This window comes from Arachis hypogaea, chromosome 13 (genome assembly GCF_003086295.3).
Source record: "Arachis hypogaea cultivar Tifrunner chromosome 13, arahy.Tifrunner.gnm2.J5K5, whole genome shotgun sequence".
NCBI lineage: Eukaryota > Viridiplantae > Streptophyta > Magnoliopsida > Fabales > Fabaceae > Arachis > Arachis hypogaea.
In genome coordinates, this window is record NC_092048.1 from 8,892,025 (window position 1) to 8,910,154 (window position 18,130).

Here is an 18,130-nt window from a genome sequence, read left to right on the forward strand (position 1 = left end):
TGAATTTCCTCAGTTTTTCCCCCGGACTGTGGTCGTAGCTCTTCTTTAACCCTTGCTCCCCCGAGTTATATGGTGTGGACTTCTCTGCCTTTTCCTCTCAGGTTTAGGCTTTCATTGTAGCACTTCCTTGCCAGCTTCTGATCTCCCCTCACCGTTGCTATTCCCGACGAGGTCGGGAACTTCATGCAGAGGTGGGGCGTCGATACCACCGCTCCGAGTCGATTAAGGGTAGCCCTGCCGATTAAAGCATTATAAGCCGACCCCACGTCGATGACTATGAAGTCTATACTCAGAGTCTTTGATTTTTCCCCCTTTCCAAAGGTGGTGTGGAGGGGTAAAAATCCTAGTGGCTTTATCGGCGTGTCACCTAATCCGTATAAGGTGTCGGGGTAGGCTCTTAACTCTTTCTCATCTAAACCTAGTTTGTGGAAAGCGGGCTTAAAGAGGATGTCTGCTGAGCTTCCTTGGTCTACTAGGGTTCTGTGTAGATGGGCATTTGCCAGGATCATGGTAATTACCACTGGGTCATCGTGCCCAGGGATTATTCCTCGCCCGTCTTCCTTTGTGAATGAAATGGTCGGAAGATCGGAGGACCCCTCTTCGACCTGGTGGACTCTCTTGAGATGTCTTTTTCGAGAGGATTTTGTGAGTCCCCCTCCCGCAAATCCTCCTGAGATCATATGGATATGTCTCTCCGGAGTTTGTGGTGGTGGGTCTCTTCTATCCGTATCTTCTCGCTTTCTTTTTCCATGACCGTCCGACCTTTCTATGAGATATCTGTCAAGCCGACCTTCTCTGGCTAGCTTTTCTATCACATTTTTAAGGTCGTAACAGTCGTTTGTGGAGTGTCCATATATCTTATGGTACTCGCAGTAATCACTGCGGCTCCCCCCTTTTTTATTCTTGATGGGTCTGGGGGGAGGCAGCCTTTCAGTATTGCAAATTTCTCTGTATACATCCACTACAGGAACTTTCAATGGAGTATAAGAGTGATATTTTCTTGGCCTATCAAGGCCGAGCTCTTCCTTCTTCTTCGCTTCCCTCTCCCTTTCTTTCGTTGAGGGAGGGTGCCCGATTCGCAAACTCGGGTCTCTTAGCCTAGCGTTTTCTTCCATATTGATGTACTTTTCAGCTCTTTCCTGTACATCATTTAAAGAGGCGGGGTGTCTTTTTGATATGGACTGTGAGAAGGGACCTTCTCTAAGACCATTGACTAGCCCCATGATGACCGCTTCGGTGGGCAGGTCTTGAATCTCCAAACATGCTTTGTTGAATCTTTCCATATAGGCCCGTAAGGACTCCCCGACCTCCTGTTTTATTCCCAGGAGGCTTGGTGCATGTTTTACTTTGTCCTTCTGGATGGAGAACCTCATCAAGAATTTTCTTGAGAGGTCTTCAAAACTGGTAATTGACCTCGGAGGGAGACTGTCGAACCACTTCATCGCTGCTTTTGACAAGGTTGTCGGGAAAGCTTTGCATCGCGTAGCGTCAGAAGCGTCGGTCAGATACATCCGACTTTTAAAGTTGCTCAGATGATGCTTTGGATCGGTGGTTCCATCGTAGAGGTCCATATCGGGGCTTCTAAAGTTTCTCGGAACTTTTGCCCTCATTATGTCCTCGCTAAACGGATCTTTCTCTCCTAAGGGAGAATCTTCTCTATCGCCTTGGGAATTCCGACCCTTGAGGGAGGATTCTAACTTTAAGAGTTTTCTTTCTAACTCTTTTCGTCGCTCCATCTCCTCTTTTAGGTTCTTTTCAGCTTCCCTTTGTCGTTCCCGCTCCTGTTCTAGCTGCTCGAGACGGCTATGGATTAGCCCCATAAGCTCACTAGCGAGAGGGGGTCCTTCTTTTTCTGACTCGCGCCCCTCCGAGGAGTTTACCTTCGGATTTTTGATTCCGGAAGTGCCTTCCTTATTTTGATCATTAGCTTCCTGATGGAGGTTCTGATCTGCTTCATTGTTTCCAGTGTTCAAATTCTCTTGATCAGAATCTGTCTCCACATGACCTTCTTCAGGGGGTCTTTCCGCCATCACTGGTTAATCTCTCGGGTCCCCGGCAACGGCGCCAATGTTACGGTGGGTAACCAGAGATTAGTGGGCCGGATGACGTTGGTTGGCCCAAACGCGTGAGGGAGGTGGCTATCGAGTGCGCCTGAAACTCGGTGTTCCTCCGTCCGACGTGTGCGTGTGGAAGAATGGGGGGTGGTACCTGCAATGACACTCCAATGCCTAAGTTAGCAAGAGTGTGAGCAAGTTGAGAATGTATTGGGACTTAGTGATACCTGAGGGATGTCAGGGTATTTATAGTGGTGAACCAATAACCACCGCTGAAGTAGTGCCACCTTTTTAGGTGGATAACCGTTCCCATATCTTAGGGAGGTTAAGATATGGCTCTATGAAGTGGTTAGAGAGTTTCTAGGGGCAGTTACTCATTCGAATGAGTGTTATCTGCCAGCTAACCCTCGTATCCGACTTCTTTGGAGCCGGTCGTGTTCAGTACCGACTTCTGGGGATGAAGGCTGGTACTGGGGGAGGGCCAACCCCTTTGGGTTGGGCCTCTTTGCTTGGATCCTGGGCCCTATTTATTGGGCCAGGGTATGAACAGTAACAAATATAAATAAAATTACATATTTACCTCTTATTATTAATAAATTATAATTTACATATAATATAGATAAAGATATTAATGTAATTTTATTCTATTATGATTTTCTTTCTTCTCACTTTTTTTTATCCAAATAAAAGAAAATTTTCTCTCTATTTTCTTTTCATCTATTTTATCTTCATCCAAACAACATATAAATAATTCTAATTTTTTTTCTATTTTTTTTCTCTCATTTTCTTTCTTCTTATTTTCTTTCCTTCCATTTTCTTTTCTATACCCAAACAAAGCCTTAACAAATGGGAAGTTGTTCTATCATGCACGCGGAGTTATGGGAAATTATCAAAGGATTGCAGATTGCTTGTTCTATCAATTTTGTCAAGATTGGATGCCCTTCTCATCATTGTGTCTGATATAAATATACTCACCAGCAGAATCCAAAAAGTGGAGTTTATTCATACCCTTCGTGAGGTCAACACGGTAGCTGATATTCTTGCTAAGAAAGGCCATGACCTTCCCCTTTGACCTTCATCTTTTTGATGCAGCATCCCCGGATACGTATTATACAATTGTCATGGATAGTCTAGGATCTTTTATAATAAGAGGAGCTTGATTACTCAGCTCTATTTTTTCTTTTCCCTTCTGGTTTGTTTTTCTCGTTTTTTGTGCTGTCTTGGAGTCCTTAACCCCGTTCTCCCCACCCAAAAAAAAACGTTAATTTGGTATATTAATTTAATTCAAATGTTAGAAGAACCAAGTTAACCTACACAAAATTTGAACAAAAAATTTAACATTTATTCTTGTTGTTTTGCATGTAAATAACTTTGTGAAATTAGAAAAATAAAAAGATTAAGCTAATATGATTATGATTATTAATTAGTAAAAGTTTTTTAAAAAACTTTGATAAATATATAAGAACTTTTTAAATTTTCTATATTTTTTTATAAAATTCCTCTCAATTAATAAGTTTCTATAAAATAAAAATCCAAAAGAAAATAGGTAAATTTTAAAATGCGTCCCTTCAGAAGAGACGTTTCAGGCGTCTCCGTGGTTTTGACACAACCTGACACCAAAAGTAATGGTTATGTGGATTTTTTGTTGCTTTTTGATTTCACCGCGGATGGTAACATTAATTTAAAAAGTGACTGCATTACTAATATTTGTTCTGGAGACAGATTTTTTGAATTTTTTTTGGTACAACGCCAAGGCTAACAAAAGCCCAAAAAAAAAGACATCTTATATACAAATGAATTGAGGTAATGAAGCCCCTATATAATCCTCATGGATGAGTCTAGCTAACTCTGGAGATGGTGTATCCCAAAACAAAAAATCATCACCAGTTTTTAAGTTTTTTTAGTTAAATAGTCAGCACATCTATTGATTTCTCTATAAATTTGTACAAAAAATATTCTCCAGTCATTCTTTTTCAGAACAATTCGTCTAACTAGAGAAATGGGATGTTTTTCAAATTTCTTTCACTATTCAACAGCTTAACAACAGCCGTCGAATCGCACTCCACAATGATTCTCTTCATTCCCATAGCCCAGGCTGATTTCAGGCCTTCCATGACACCCCATAGCTCTGCCGTAAATGTTGTGCAGCTGCCAATCCTACAGGTAAATCCAGCAACCCATCTTCCGTCCTCATTTCTCACCAAATTGCCATAGCCAGCGCATCTCATGTTCCCCTGTGAAGACCTGTCTGTGTTAAGCTTTACCCATCCTTCTGGCGGTGGCACCCATTTGACGTGAATCTCATATTTCATCTTCAATCCTTTAATCAGGTAATTCCTTTCCAGAGTTTGTTTAATTTCCTGAACTTGATTCATGATTTTGATATGAGTTGGTACGATCTTCTGTAGTTGTCATAATTAATTTCCTTATTTCTCCAATACCACATTCTCCAACAGGCTACCATGAAAATATCTTTCCAATCAAAATCTCTTCTCTTCCCTAGTTGCTGTGTCAAATTTAGCTTTACCCATTCCTCCCAGTTTAGGTTGAAGAAGGATTGAATTTTAGATGAATCTAAGAGTTGGACCCAAATTGTTGATACTCTCTGGCAATCCCTTAACACATGTATGCAACTTTCCTGCATTCTATGGCAAGCATAACAGTCTCCGCTTCCCTTAAATATTTTTTATTTCCTCTCATTTGTTAGAATTTTTCTATGGAGAGCGGTTCATATGAACACTTTAATTTTTTGTGTCTCTTTTCATTCCCATATCTGCTTCCATATCGTTTTTTGAAATTTTGACCAATTGTTTAAGGCTTTATAAGTTGCTGCTATTGAGAAATCTCCATCCTCTGTATGCTTCCATCCTCTCTTATTTCCCTATTGATCTTGATTTGGTGGGCACATTGCTGTGATTTTTTGAACAATTGCTTCTGGTAAATTGAGTCTAAGTTGTTCTCTATCTCATTCTCCTGTCTCTTGGGTCCAGTCCTTCACCATGCTATTGCTATTCATGTTTGAGTTGAGAGTATGATTTTTGAGAGCTCCTTCTCCCAACACCCATTGATCCTTCCAGAAGTTGGTTGCGCAGCCATTTCCTATGTATTGTATTGAAATTTTTTGATAGATTGGCCATATTTTCACGAGTTTCTTCCAAAGCGTGGAATAAGAGCTTTTGCTTCTTATGTTGTTTTTCAATTGTCCTCCTAGATAGTACTTCTGTTTTAGCATCTCAACCCATAGCTTCTTAGGTTCCCTTCCATTTGCCAAAGGATTTTCATCAAGAAGACATCATTCATTGATGTGATTTTTCTGAAGCCAATATCCCCTTCGTACTTAGGACGACATAGAGTTTTTGAACTGATTAAGTGTATTTTCAAATGCTTGGGTTCATCCCCCCATATGAAGCTCCTCTGAAGCTTTTCAATTTCCTGACATTCTCTTTTAGGAACTCTATCGTGTTGCATTTGGAAGTTAAGAGCAAGACTAATGGATGCTTGAGCCAGCATTAATCTTTCTGCAAGAGATAAACACTTACTCTTCCATCCCTTGAGTTTACTCTGAACCTTTCCCATAACATCTTTGAACTTTTCCTTGCCTCTTCTATTATTTGTAACCAGGGTTCCAAGGTATTTTTTGAATTCCTTTTGTTCTCTGAATTTCTCTATGTCCATAATCCTCCTCCTTAAATTTATATTTGTGCTTTTTGAGAAGACAATTGAAGATTTTTTTCTTCGTTAATTTTCAATCCAGACGCCTTGCAAAATTTTTCTAGCGTTTTTTTAACCCTTTGCATTTGTTCTTGGCTGGCTTCTGTGAATAAAAGAACATCATCGGCAAAGATCAGATGGGATATTCTTGGTCCCCTTCTACCTACTGCCATAGGTTTCCACTCTCCTAGATGCACCAACTCCTCTATCAGCTGAGCTAGCTTGTCCATACAGATAACGAAAAATTATGGAGAGATGGGGTCGCCTTGTCTCACCCCTCTTTTTGGAATGAACTCCTCTGTCTTGTTTCCATTCCACAACACATTATAGGACACTAAGTTAATGCATTGCATAATTATTTGGATCACACTTTCACTGGTAATTTAAACTCCTTAAGTCTAACTTTAATGAAGTCCCAGCTAAGCTTGTCATAAGCCTTTTCGAAGTCAATTTTTATAGCCATGAAATATTTTTTTCCTTTCATTCTCTTCATATTATGCATGAGCTCCTTTGCAATAATGATATTGTCTTGTATTTTTCTTCCAGGAATAAAACTTGATTGGTGCACCGCTATTCTATCATTGAGATGAGGTTTGATTCTGTCTACTATTATCTTGGTTAGCACCTTATAGGTCACATTACACCGTGCTATCGGCCGAAACTGGTTGATGGACTCCGGATGGTTAAGGTTTGGAACTAGCGTGATGAGTGTGGAATTGGCTTGCTTTATGATCCCCGGTTCATTCCAGCAGCTCTGGATAAAATCACACACTTTGTTCTTTATGATCCCCAATTATTTTTATAAATAAGTGCCAAAAAGCCATCACTTCCTAAAGTCTTGAGAGATCCTATGTTGAACAAAGCCCTTCGGATTTCCATTTTCGTAGGAGTAGCTGCAAGCTTCCTGCAATCAGATAAACTGAAATTAGGGGGTCATAATGGTCTAATTCAAAAGGAACAACTCTTACCTCTTCTTGATAAAGGTTTTTGAAATGGCAAGTGATGTACTTTTTCAATTCCTCCTCTTCTTCAATCCACTCCCCCTTTTGTCCTCTGAGTTTAAGAATTCTATTTTTTCCTCTTTTAACTATAGCTTTGCTGTGGTAGAACTTAGTGTTTCTATTTCCATCCATGATCCATTTCTCCCACGATTTTTGTAACCAAAAGGTTTCTTCCGTGTCCAAAACCTCGTTTAGCTCCCTTACAAGCTTCTGTTCCAAACCATCTAAGTAAGGATTTTTTCTATATGTGCTACTTGTCTGAATTCCTGCAAGTCTATTTTGTATTCTTCTTTTAGTTTTGAAAATATTCCTAAAACAGCTCTTGTTCCATTCGATTAAGTCCTTCTTTAGTTTTTCAAGAGCATTGTTGAGATAATAATGATTATTCCAACTTGTTTCAATTAAATTTTAGAAGTCTGGATGCATAGTCCATATAGCCTCAAAGCGAAAAGGTCTATCCCTTGTTTCATTTAAGCATTTTTCAGTAGTAATTAAAAGGAGATGATGATAAGATTTCATTCTTGTGAGCATCTCCATTGTAGCTTCTTGGAATCTGTTTCTCCAACTTAAATTAGTCATAGCTCTGTCCAATCTTTTAAAAATTCTTTCTTGGCCTTCCCATTGAGGACCTCTCCAAGTGAATCTCGATCCAATGAAACCCAGGTCAATTAAATCACAGTTATTGATCCAATTAATGAAAGCATTGCAAGCCCTTAGATCTATGGCTGCACCTCCCCTTTTCTCTGAACTATCTTTAATGTCATTAAAATCTCCCTGCAATAAGCCACTCCCCACTATCAGTGTTAGCTATGTTCTGTAATTTGGGTCATAGCTCCCTTCTAATTTGTTAATGAGGATTAGCATATACTGTAGTGAAAAACCATTATCCTCTTCCATATTCTTGGACCTTTATGTGTATATATTGTTGATGTGCTTCTATTGAAGTAATATTGATGTCACTCCTGTTCCAGCAAATTCATATCCCACCTGCAAACCCTTAAGCTTCCTCAATAATGTAATTGGTGTATCCTAATTGCTTAATAACATTTCTAGCAACTTGTCCTCTACACTTTGTTTATAAAAGAATGGTAATGTCTGACTTATATTGTTTCATCATCTCTTTATAAATCCTTCTAAACGCTCCACTAGTAGCCCCTCTCATTCCAGATTATTGTGATCATTAAAAAGGATAACTAAAGGTTAAAGAAAGCTAAAACAACAAAAACTACTTCAAAAGAAAAGAGCACACCTGGAATTTAGTTCATCTTCATTTCAGTGTCCTCTAAAATACTAGTTTTTAGCGTTGTGAAATCTATTCCTTCTAGCAAGCTCGCCTGCCCTCCTTCAGTGCCCTCTGTTTTCATAGGCACCACCTTTGTTGTCTCAACATTTATGGGGTCTGGTGGTTTTCCTTCTATTGGATGGGCTTGATATGAAGGTTGAATGCATTCTTCCATTAAGGAAGGGGTCCCATTAGCCTCCTCTGCCCAGTTTTGCTCATAATGGTTGATTCCTTGTTTTATTGTCCTCACTCTCTGCTCTTTTTCATTTTCGTTACAACTCTTTTTTTAAGCTATTGGTTCTTTATTAGTCTCCTGGTTTGTTTCCCTATCTTCCACTATATGCTTGCTCCTGCTTCCCTTGTCTTTGGTTCTTGACTTGTGTGCGTTATTTGTTTCTCTTTCAGCATTATTGTCACCTTCTCTCTCTTCTTGTTCTTTCTCCTGTGATGTTTCCTCAATGGTCAGCACACTATATCTTGACCTTCCTCTTCCTCCCATGTCTCTAGATTCAGTTTCTTTTTGCCCCTTTTTCCCCTTTTTTGGCCTTTGGACAACCATCCATTCTCCGTATTTGTCCTGCCCTGTAGTGTCAACCTGTTTTTCCTTATCCAATCACCCTTGTTTTTCTTGTTCTTGTCTCATTTCTGCAACTCCATTGGATCTTTCATTCTTTGGAGAGTCTTGGATTGATTGAGCTTCTGTTGCTTTTGGAGCTTGTTTTAAAGGGCAATCTTTTTGCTCATGGTCTATTCTCCCGCAAGAAAAGCATATCTGATGAATACCTTCATACTCTACTCGGTATTCCCTTCCATTGATTAAATATCTCCCCATTATGGGTTTAGTTAAATCAACTTTAACACACAGTCTTGCAAATTTGCCCCTACATAATTCAGCCACATTGCTATCTACCTTCACAGTCCATCCGATAAGATTTCCAATTTTTTTCAAAATGTTTCTATCATAGAGTTCAATAGGTAGCCATGGAAGTCTAATCTATGCTGTTACCTTGTCTATAGTGACTGTTTGAGGGTTAAAATTAGGTTCCCAAAGTCTCACTGTTAGATAGTGATCATAAAGCTTCTATGGTCCTTCCAATAAGGTAAAATCAAAATCTTCGTTTGAGTAAAACTTGACTAAATAGAAGTCCTGTCCTAAGTCAATGACATCAAGACTTCCATTGTTACACTACATTATCTCTAATCTTCTTTTCATTGCTGTATATCCCACCTTTCGCCCCAACAGTTTTACTATAAATGTATTTCACCATGGATTCCATAAGTTTCTCTCAGTCTCTTTACTGATGACAATATTAAAAAGTCCTTCCTCAATTTTCTCCACTTTGATGTCAGACTATGAATCACTCACCGTGTCTGTCTTAGCTCCTTTTGCTTCTTCCTTTCCGGTGTCGATAGCCAAATCTAAATCTTCACCTTCAGTGTGGCTATCATGAGACTATTCTTCACGGTTTGAGCAAATGACCGATTCTTAGATTGGTTTTCGTTGCTTGTACTATTTTCAATCATCCAGTTTTCTTCTCTTAGCACAGGTTGTTGGCTTCCTGTAAAACCTTTACCGTCCTTTCTCACTTTCTTTTTACTTCTCTTCAGCAGATCTTGCTCCTCAGTAAAGGGAGGTTTCTTTGTCACTGCTTCTCCTCGATTATCAGCACTGTTCATGACTTCTCAAACAAGTTATAGGATCGACTGTACGGAGAAAAAAACACTCTATGTGTAATGGCTATTTTGCATATTCAGTTTGAACAATACATGATTTTGGAATTTACAACTCTTGATTGGTGGATTCGGCAATAACGATGTAGGCCGGTCCAATGAATTATTTTTGGAAGTTGAGAATATGTGTAGGTTTTTATATTCATGTTTTATTTTTTTTCGAATTGAGACTGCTTGACTATGCTATTGGGTTGAATCCACGTAAACTTTTTGCCTTAATAAAAGAGGACAAAAGAGAGGGAGAATGATTATATTTTGTTTTTGTAATGAACTCTAGGGCCACTATTCCCCTCCTTTTACACCTTGATCTCAATCAGTTTAGCATCAATTTTCACTGCGAGATAGACAGCGAAAGGTGCAACAAAATCGCACTAAAAACACTAATGCAAACACTAATACGGTAACTATTGTTTTTTCAAAATGATAGATTTTCTGTGTGACTTTGGATCAAAGGGGCTAACGTGATATCCGCCTTATGGAATCATAGTCCTTAGCATTGCTATATTATTTATATTTTTTATGTTAAGCTTTTGCATGATCTTATGTGCCTTAAAGACACATATTAGCTAAATCCTTACCATAATACTGTTGGTGGGTCCCCACTCAAGTGAGACCCACATAACTTAAAAAAAATCGTGGCTTATAAGCCACGATGAAAGAGAGAGAGGGAGAGAGTTAATGCCTCTCATTTTTTTTTTGAAAGAAAGAAAAGTAAACAGTGAGGGAGAGAAGAGTGCTTCTGGGCGTCGAAGAGAAGAAGAAATTTGGGGGGAAAAGAGCAGTCCAATATTGTACATTAGATATAACTTACTAATTGTATTGCCTTTTTTTTTTGTTTGATTTGAGATACCCACTTTTGTGGAGGGTTTATGTTGATTCCATCGGTTTTCATGATGTATTTTGCTAATTGTTGAGATGTCCTAATGCCACTAAAAAGATTGATTGTATACTCATTATTTTGATAGTGAAAGATTTTACTGAACTAGATCCAATGGATTTTTTGTCCCTCTTTTAGAGATTTTTCCATGATAAAAATTTTAGTGTTTGATTATTTAATTTCTGCCAATATATTTGCTGTTTGGAGTATTTTTGGTGTTACTTATTTAATCACACAAATTGTAAAAAAATTCTTTTTAATACTTTTATTTTTAGACAAATTCTTATTGAACATCACTTTTCCAACAAATATTTACTCTAAAATTTCATTTAATTAACCACACACAATTTATAATTAAATCTACAATCAATTCAAATATGTATTACATGAAAAATAAACACACATTACATTTATCCAAAATCGGACAATATATAATTCACTATGCACTACCAACTAAAATAATAATAGTCATTCCTGCATAAAATTGAACACTTTTGGCACCAAAAAAAAAAATTGAACACTTTCAAAATTTATTCTACTTTCTTTAAAAAATTTGACTAACATAATTCAAAAAAAAATTTAGAAGTCAGCCACCAAAAAGTCCATCGCTAATATCTTTCAAAGGTTTATGTAAAAGAAAAAAAAAAAAAAGACGTAAATCCCAGATGAACAGTCCCCCTTTCTGGCCAAAAAAATGTCATCCCCCAAAAAAATATTTTAAATGATATTTACATAATATTCATGTATCATGTTTCCACCATAAAGACACCAGCCAAAAATGTATTTAATAAAAAATGGGATCTTCCCGATTGCAGGTTTCACCATTCTCCTCGTTGCACGAAACTATCGACTGTATCCTCACGTGTCAAATTCAAACGATGCCACGAAACCAAAAAATAACCGGGCTTGAAACGCGTCTTCTAAAGGGGCGCTTCCTAAACTCACCCAAGTCTTTTTTTTCCGATTTGGTCCAAGACACCAAAAAAAGAATTTGTAATGGGCACAGCAAAGGGACAATAGGAAAGCATGCTTGATACTTCACTTAAAAGGTAAAGTTTGGAATTGTGTTTCAAAGTTCACTTCATGTGGCTTTGCTTGCGGGACTTTGCGTCTCCCATGCTGTGCCCCATACTTGAAGCATAGGCTTTATTAATGTTTACTTGTACAGAGAAACACTCCAACCCTTAAAACTTAAAACGCTGCACACCGTGCCATTAAATGGACATGCACATTCCTATATATAAATGGTCCCAATATGAAGTGTGCGCATGCTCATCATCATGTTCTTCTTGGTGATTCTCATGTGACATTCATCACTTGATCAGCATTGTTTCATATTAATTTACTTTCATTATCAAAAAGTGAAGATTTTAGCTACAGTTTTCCATCTTATTACTATGGAACCACAATTTTCAAGATATTTTTATATTATATGTCTATATATATAACAACAGAAAATTGATGGGTTAATTATTTGTGTCATTTGGGAAGTGGTTTTATGAAGTTGTGCAACATCTACCAAACATATAGTCCTTATTTGTAAATCACTCAACTACTTTCACCAAAAAAATTTATGCGGCCTTCATCATCTGTAGTAGGTCAACTATAAACATAAGTGACTATATACTGTAAAATAAATAACTAAATAATATACAAAGCAGCTTATCGTACATGTTTTTATTACTACAATTAAATACTGCACTCTGGAATTAGCAAACATCATTTTGAAGTTGATGCTATGGCAATAACATACTATAGCAAAAACGTGTTGGCAACAAGCTAGTTATTACATAATTGGCGTTTTATTAACAAGAGTCACATGAACCTCTCCTTCACCTTCAATCAACATGTGAATTGAAGAAGTAGAGGCAGGGTACACTGTACTGTTTCCCTTGTGATATCAAATATCACACCTCCAAAAAAATCCAAATCCACCTCACAATTTTTGTCGCATCAACCTTTGTTGGATTCACTAATACTATATATATATACACGGGTCTTTGTGTTTGAATTGTATTGTATTGTATATAATGCTAAACCACTTCCTTATAATTCCTTGCACTGTCAAAAAAGGTTTTTCATTCATCATTGTCATTCTATAGATTCAAATTAAACTTCAGGTCCAACCATGCAGGACATTATTCCATTCTTTATCCTTTTAGTCCTCTTCGTAGGGACTTGTTTGGTTTCTCCTTTACATGGTTCTTTCTTATTCCTATTTCCTCCTTTAAACTTGATTTCTATAAGTACATTTTTTTATTGTGTTTTGTTTCTATGTGCTGCAGATGGACCCATGTATGATTCCACTGCTTACACTGAGGTACAATACAGTAATGAAATCATCACCTGATATCACTGAAGAAGTGCCATTTTCAGAAAGCTAAAATATATGTTATTTTTGTTTGTTTCAGTGCAAAGAGGAACCTGAGAAGCCACTTTACAATGGTGGAGTTTTTGAGAGTCAGCCACAATCTGGGGGAGTTCAACATGCCATTGCCTTGTATGCAGTTGATGGTCCTTCATTCATTCTCCATAGCCTTACACAAGACACTATCTACTCTTTCTCCGGTACGGTTATGCTCTTTCTACACTCTTGTATTTCAGAGAATTGAAAACAAATGTTCATAAAAAGTTTTCCGTTGCCGGGACTTGAACCCGGGTCTCTCGGGTGAGAGCCGAGTATCCTAACCACCTAGACTACAACGGATTGATGTTGTTATAAGGATAAGTTAAATAATGATTTATGAAAACCATGGATTTCCTTGCCCATGGTTTTTGTCAATCAAATTTACACCATTGAATATAGATGTTTCTTTGCACATTTTATATTAGAGTGTTGAATATGATACCTAATTGCACCTTCTCTTTTTATTAAAAAAACACTATAGTTTGGGTGAGAATTGAAGGTTCAAGTTCAGGTCTAATAAGGGCAAGCTTGCAAACAGAAAATGAAACCTATGATTGCATAGGAACAGTTTTGGCCAAGAGTGGATGCTGGTCATTTCTTAAAGGTGGATTTCTTCTTAATTGGCCTTCTACTTCATCTATGCTCTTCTTTCAGGTACTTTAGCTATGCTGTCTTTTCAGCATTATTAGTTAATGGCATTGTCCAAAAATTAGCATTAATGATTTTATAATGATGCAGAACACTGATGGTAAAGATATAAATATAGAGTTAGCTAGCCCATCACTGCAGCCATTTACTAAGCAGCAATGGAGATTCAATCAAGAGTACCTAATCAACACTGTTAGTACAATCAACTTTTTTTCTTTTTTGTAGCTCCAAGATTTCAGCACAACACAATGCAGCATGTTTTCCTTCAAATATGCACATAACATTCAAAAATAAGGAAAAAGTTACATATGCCTATGACATGAAATGAGATTGATATTGTTCTAAATTATAAGTATTTTATTTCTTTTTTGTCTAATTCAGCATCCTAAACATATTTTAATCTTTTCCAATTTGATAGCATCGAAAGCAAGCCGTAACGATTCATGTGTCAGATAGCAATGGGAAGAGAATGCAAGGAGCCACCATCAATATAGAGCAGATCTCAAAGGACTTCCCTTTTGGATCTGCAATAGCCAAGACCATTCTTGGCAACATGCCCTATCAGGTTTTGCAACATTCTCCTAAAACTTAGTTACATTCAATTGGTAGTTAGTTAGTTCATGCCTTTTTTAATTGTTCTGCACAGAATTGGTTTGTGAAAAGATTCAATGCTGCAGTGTTTGAAAATGAGCTAAAATGGTATGCCACAGAACCTGATCAAGGCAAGGTCAATTATACAATTTCAGATCAAATGCTACAATTTGTTAGAGCAAACAAAATCATAGCTAGAGGTCACAACATCTTCTGGGAAGATCCTAAATACACGCCTGCATGGGCACGAAACCTTACCGGAATTCAATTACAAGCTGCTGTTGATTCAAGAATTCAGAGTCTTATGAACCAATACAGAGAAGAATTCATACATTGGGATGTCAGCAATGAAATGCTTCACTTTGATTTCTATGAGAAAAGGCTTGGACCTGATGCCACATTGCATTTCTTTGAAACTGCACATAAATCTGATCCATTAGCAACCCTTTTCATGAATGACTTCAATGTGGTGGAAACCTGCAGTGATGTGAATTCAACTGTTGACACATATATCTCAAGGCTCAGAGAATTGCAACAAAATGGTGTATTCATGGATGGAATTGGCCTAGAAAGTCACTTCACAGTTCCAAATCTTCCCCTTATGAGAGCCATCATAGACAAGTTGGCAACACTCAACCTTCCCATTTGGCTAACTGAGGTTGATATTAGCAAGACACTTGATAAAGATACTCAGGTAAGTCATCTAGTGTTTCAAATCAAGGTGTGTTTTGTTTGCGTTTTCATTTTCTGATTTTATTTTTGCAAAATCTAAGAAGAAGAAAATACTGAAAATGAAAATGCAAATCAAACGCACCCCAATTTTTTTCTAGGATTGTAGCATGCCTCTACTAATGTGCCAACACCCTTGTTGGTAGCAGCATTTTCTTGATTTAGTTGACTTTCTTTGCTACCATATTTAGGCTATTTATTTGGAACAAGTGTTGAGGGAAGGCTTCTCTCATCCTTCAGTGAATGGAATAATGCTATGGACTGCACTTCATCCACAAGGATGCTACCAAATGTGTCTCACAGACAATGATTTCAGAAACCTTCCATCAGGTGATGTTGTGGACAAGCTTCTTCAAGAATGGCAAACTGGTCATGCAGAAGGAGTGACAGATGAACATGGTTCTTACAGCATTTTTGGATTCTTAGGAGAATATAGAGTCACTGCCACATATGGTAACAAAACTGCAGATACAACTTTTTCTCTCTGTGGAGGTAGAGAAACTAAACATGTTACTATCAGTATTAGACTTTGATTTTTCAGTTTAAAATTATGTAGCAGGTTAATCTAACAGGATATAATTGTTTTCCTGATCATGATACTGTTACCTTTATAGATCATAGACGCATGCAGTAATTTACATGATATACATGTCAAATCTGTAAATTTAACTATTTGAAGAAATTGTTGAATGCTTGAATGGGGATAATTTTCATTCAGAGTTCTACTAGTATATATACATTCTACTTGAAAAATCATATAGTAACCTCTATGTAAATTCTCTTGCACTGGTTAATTATTTCTGTCACATGATGTGTACCATAAAGTTTAGCTGGACAGGAAATCTTTATGTAACTTTAGTATCAATTTTATACCATGCTCTGATTATAACAAAGGTGGGAGCCGCATGTTTTTTTTTTTTAAGTTAGAAGGGAGATTTGAACCAAAATCTCTAAGTAAAGATGGAGCAACATATTTTGCTAGCAATGTTATTTGCAGGCTTTTTTATTTATATACGCATGGAAAAAATATTATTTTTCATAATGCGCAAGCTTCAAAAGTATTCTTGAAATGCGCATGAGGAGTATCGTGACTGACACACGCGAAATGAGGACTTCAATGGAGCTGAACACGAAATGATTTACTACTTGTATAAATGATTTATTCTTCGTTAACTTTAAAATATAAATATCAGTAAAAATACACGAATTTAGATTCAAATAAAATATCAAAAATATCTAAACAAATAAAAATATAAATTCAAATTTTGTATTTTAGTTCAAATTTAAAAATCTACATTTTTATGAATTTATAAATTCAAAATGAGACTTTTGATGTTAAAAAAGTTAATATAAAATATAGCTCTTTAAAGTAGCATATGAATTAAAATTTAGATTTTTTAGAGTTAGAAGTAACATATAATATCATCAAAATGTTGTTCTACACTTAATTTTATAAATTAAATGATAATTTAATTGATATAATATTTTAATTACTTTTAAAATCATATATTGTATAAATCGAATTAAGTTGATTCGATTTTAATATATAGAAGTATGTATAATTTTAAATTTCATTTATTTTATTTATATAAATTATCCAAAATTAAATTTATATAATATTTTATAATGTTATCAATTAAGAGCATGAGAATGTGTAATATAATAATAGGGATAATCCAAATAAAACTCATGAAATTGGTGTAATGTTGGAAAAATTTAATTTGCTAATCATCATCACATTTTATTGCATATAAGGAGTAAGGAATTCAATTGATTTAAGATTGAATATTTACGGGAGGATGAGTTATGCACACAGCTGAATAATGTATGACCCATCATCCATATATGAGTGGCCATTTTGTGTTCAGCTCCACTGAAGTTTCCATTTTGTGTGTGTTAGTCACGAATTCCTCTATTTTGAGGCTGGTATACATAAGTTGCTCCATTTCGTGTCTGCCCCTCTTGGAATGGGTTTTCTGGCGCGCACATTATTCCTCACCCATTTAGTGTGCTTAGCATGAAATGGAGGCTAATTTCATTTCGTGAATGCTTAACATGAAATGGCCATGCGCATTTCAGGAACACTTTTGAGACAAGCAAAAAATAATGTTTTTTTCATGCTTATATAAATAAAAAAGCTGTTATTTGCAGATAAAAGAGATATTAATAATTTTTGTATTTATAGTATATTTGACCAATTTTTAATAATAAAAATAAAAATATTAAAAATTAAAAAATATATTTTTTTTTAAAATTATAATTTATATTTTAAAAAAATTACATAATAAATAAATAAATAATTTTTTTTATATTATTATACTAAATATAATTAATAAATAATTTTTTTATATAAAATATCTAAACAAAAAAATTTTTAAAAATATTTTTTTAAAAAAAATAACTCCAAAAAAAAATTTTAGAAGCTTATTCAAACAAATCTGATTATATCAAGTCACAGATATTATACTATTCAATAAATGAGATATGAACTTCAGTTAAATTAAAGTCTCAATTTCATCTAATAATAATGATAGATAAATATTTGAATCAACACAATACCTTATACATTTAATGCACATGTAAGATCTTTTATTCCTTTTATCTATTACCTTTCGAAAACACATGCATAATTGCAAAGAGATTGTAAAAGCTTAAAAATAAGAGTATGATTACTCAGTAAAATAAATAAAAAAATCAATTGTAATTAACTCAAGACGAATTGCTTCAAGTTATTTAGCAGAGGAGGTGGCTTTTGCAAAAACAAAACAAGTATGAAAAGATTAACAATATCAAGCCCAAAAAAACCCAACATAAGTCGAGTAGCCAGCTCACTCATCCGTTTAAATAAAGATCAGAATTTGAATTCTGTTTGTACATACAGCAACCTATTGGTTAGTAACTGACCTTTAAATGGAACTCAAATTCGCTACGAATTAGTATTTAACCTGTCGAAATAAAGAATACTCTTAACAAAAAAAAAATATCAAACCCACCATAGACAACCAAAACTCCAAAAGAAATATAAAGCCCAAAAAAAAAAATTAAGAGTGACAACAAACACAATTGCAATTGCCATTAGTCAAACCAAAAAGATTTAAT

General features: G+C 35.9%; 1 protein-coding gene, 1 long non-coding RNA gene and 1 other non-coding gene across 3 annotated transcripts; 2 read left to right on the top strand and 1 right to left on the bottom strand.

The window, feature by feature from the left end:
• The first annotated feature begins 3,869 nt into the window (after positions 1-3,869).
• LOC112737029 (uncharacterized) lies at positions 3,870-9,938 on the top strand. Its single transcript, XR_003168864.3, has 3 exons — positions 3,870-4,384; positions 6,312-6,356; positions 9,657-9,938. It is a non-coding gene; the product is annotated as an uncharacterized lncRNA (long non-coding RNA).
• Positions 9,939-11,876: 1,938 nt separating this feature from the next.
• LOC112737030 (endo-1,4-beta-xylanase 5) lies at positions 11,877-15,748 on the top strand. Its single transcript, XM_025786735.3, has 8 exons — positions 11,877-12,857; positions 12,942-12,976; positions 13,068-13,224; positions 13,545-13,717; positions 13,802-13,903; positions 14,130-14,276; positions 14,358-14,996; positions 15,223-15,748. Exons 1-8 carry the CDS (start codon positions 12,785-12,787, stop codon positions 15,562-15,564), a joined length of 1,668 nt encoding a protein of 555 aa, XP_025642520.1. The 5' UTR covers positions 11,877-12,784; the 3' UTR covers positions 15,565-15,748.
• Positions 13,291-13,363, bottom strand: TRNAE-CUC (transfer RNA glutamic acid (anticodon CUC)). Its single transcript has one exon. It is a non-coding gene; the product is annotated as a tRNA-Glu (tRNA).
• Positions 15,749-18,130: the final 2,382 nt, after the last annotated feature.

Coding starts and splice junctions, on each gene's coding strand:
- LOC112737030 (XM_025786735.3), top strand. CDS start 12,785: ATGCAGGACATTATTCCATTCTTTATCCTTTTAGTCCTCTTCGTAGGG. Junction 12,977..13,067: donor ATTCCACTGCTTACACTGAG/GTACAATACAGT, acceptor TGTTTGTTTCAG/TGCAAAGAGGAACCTGAGAA. Junction 13,904..14,129: donor AAGAGTACCTAATCAACACT/GTTAGTACAATC, acceptor CCAATTTGATAG/CATCGAAAGCAAGCCGTAAC.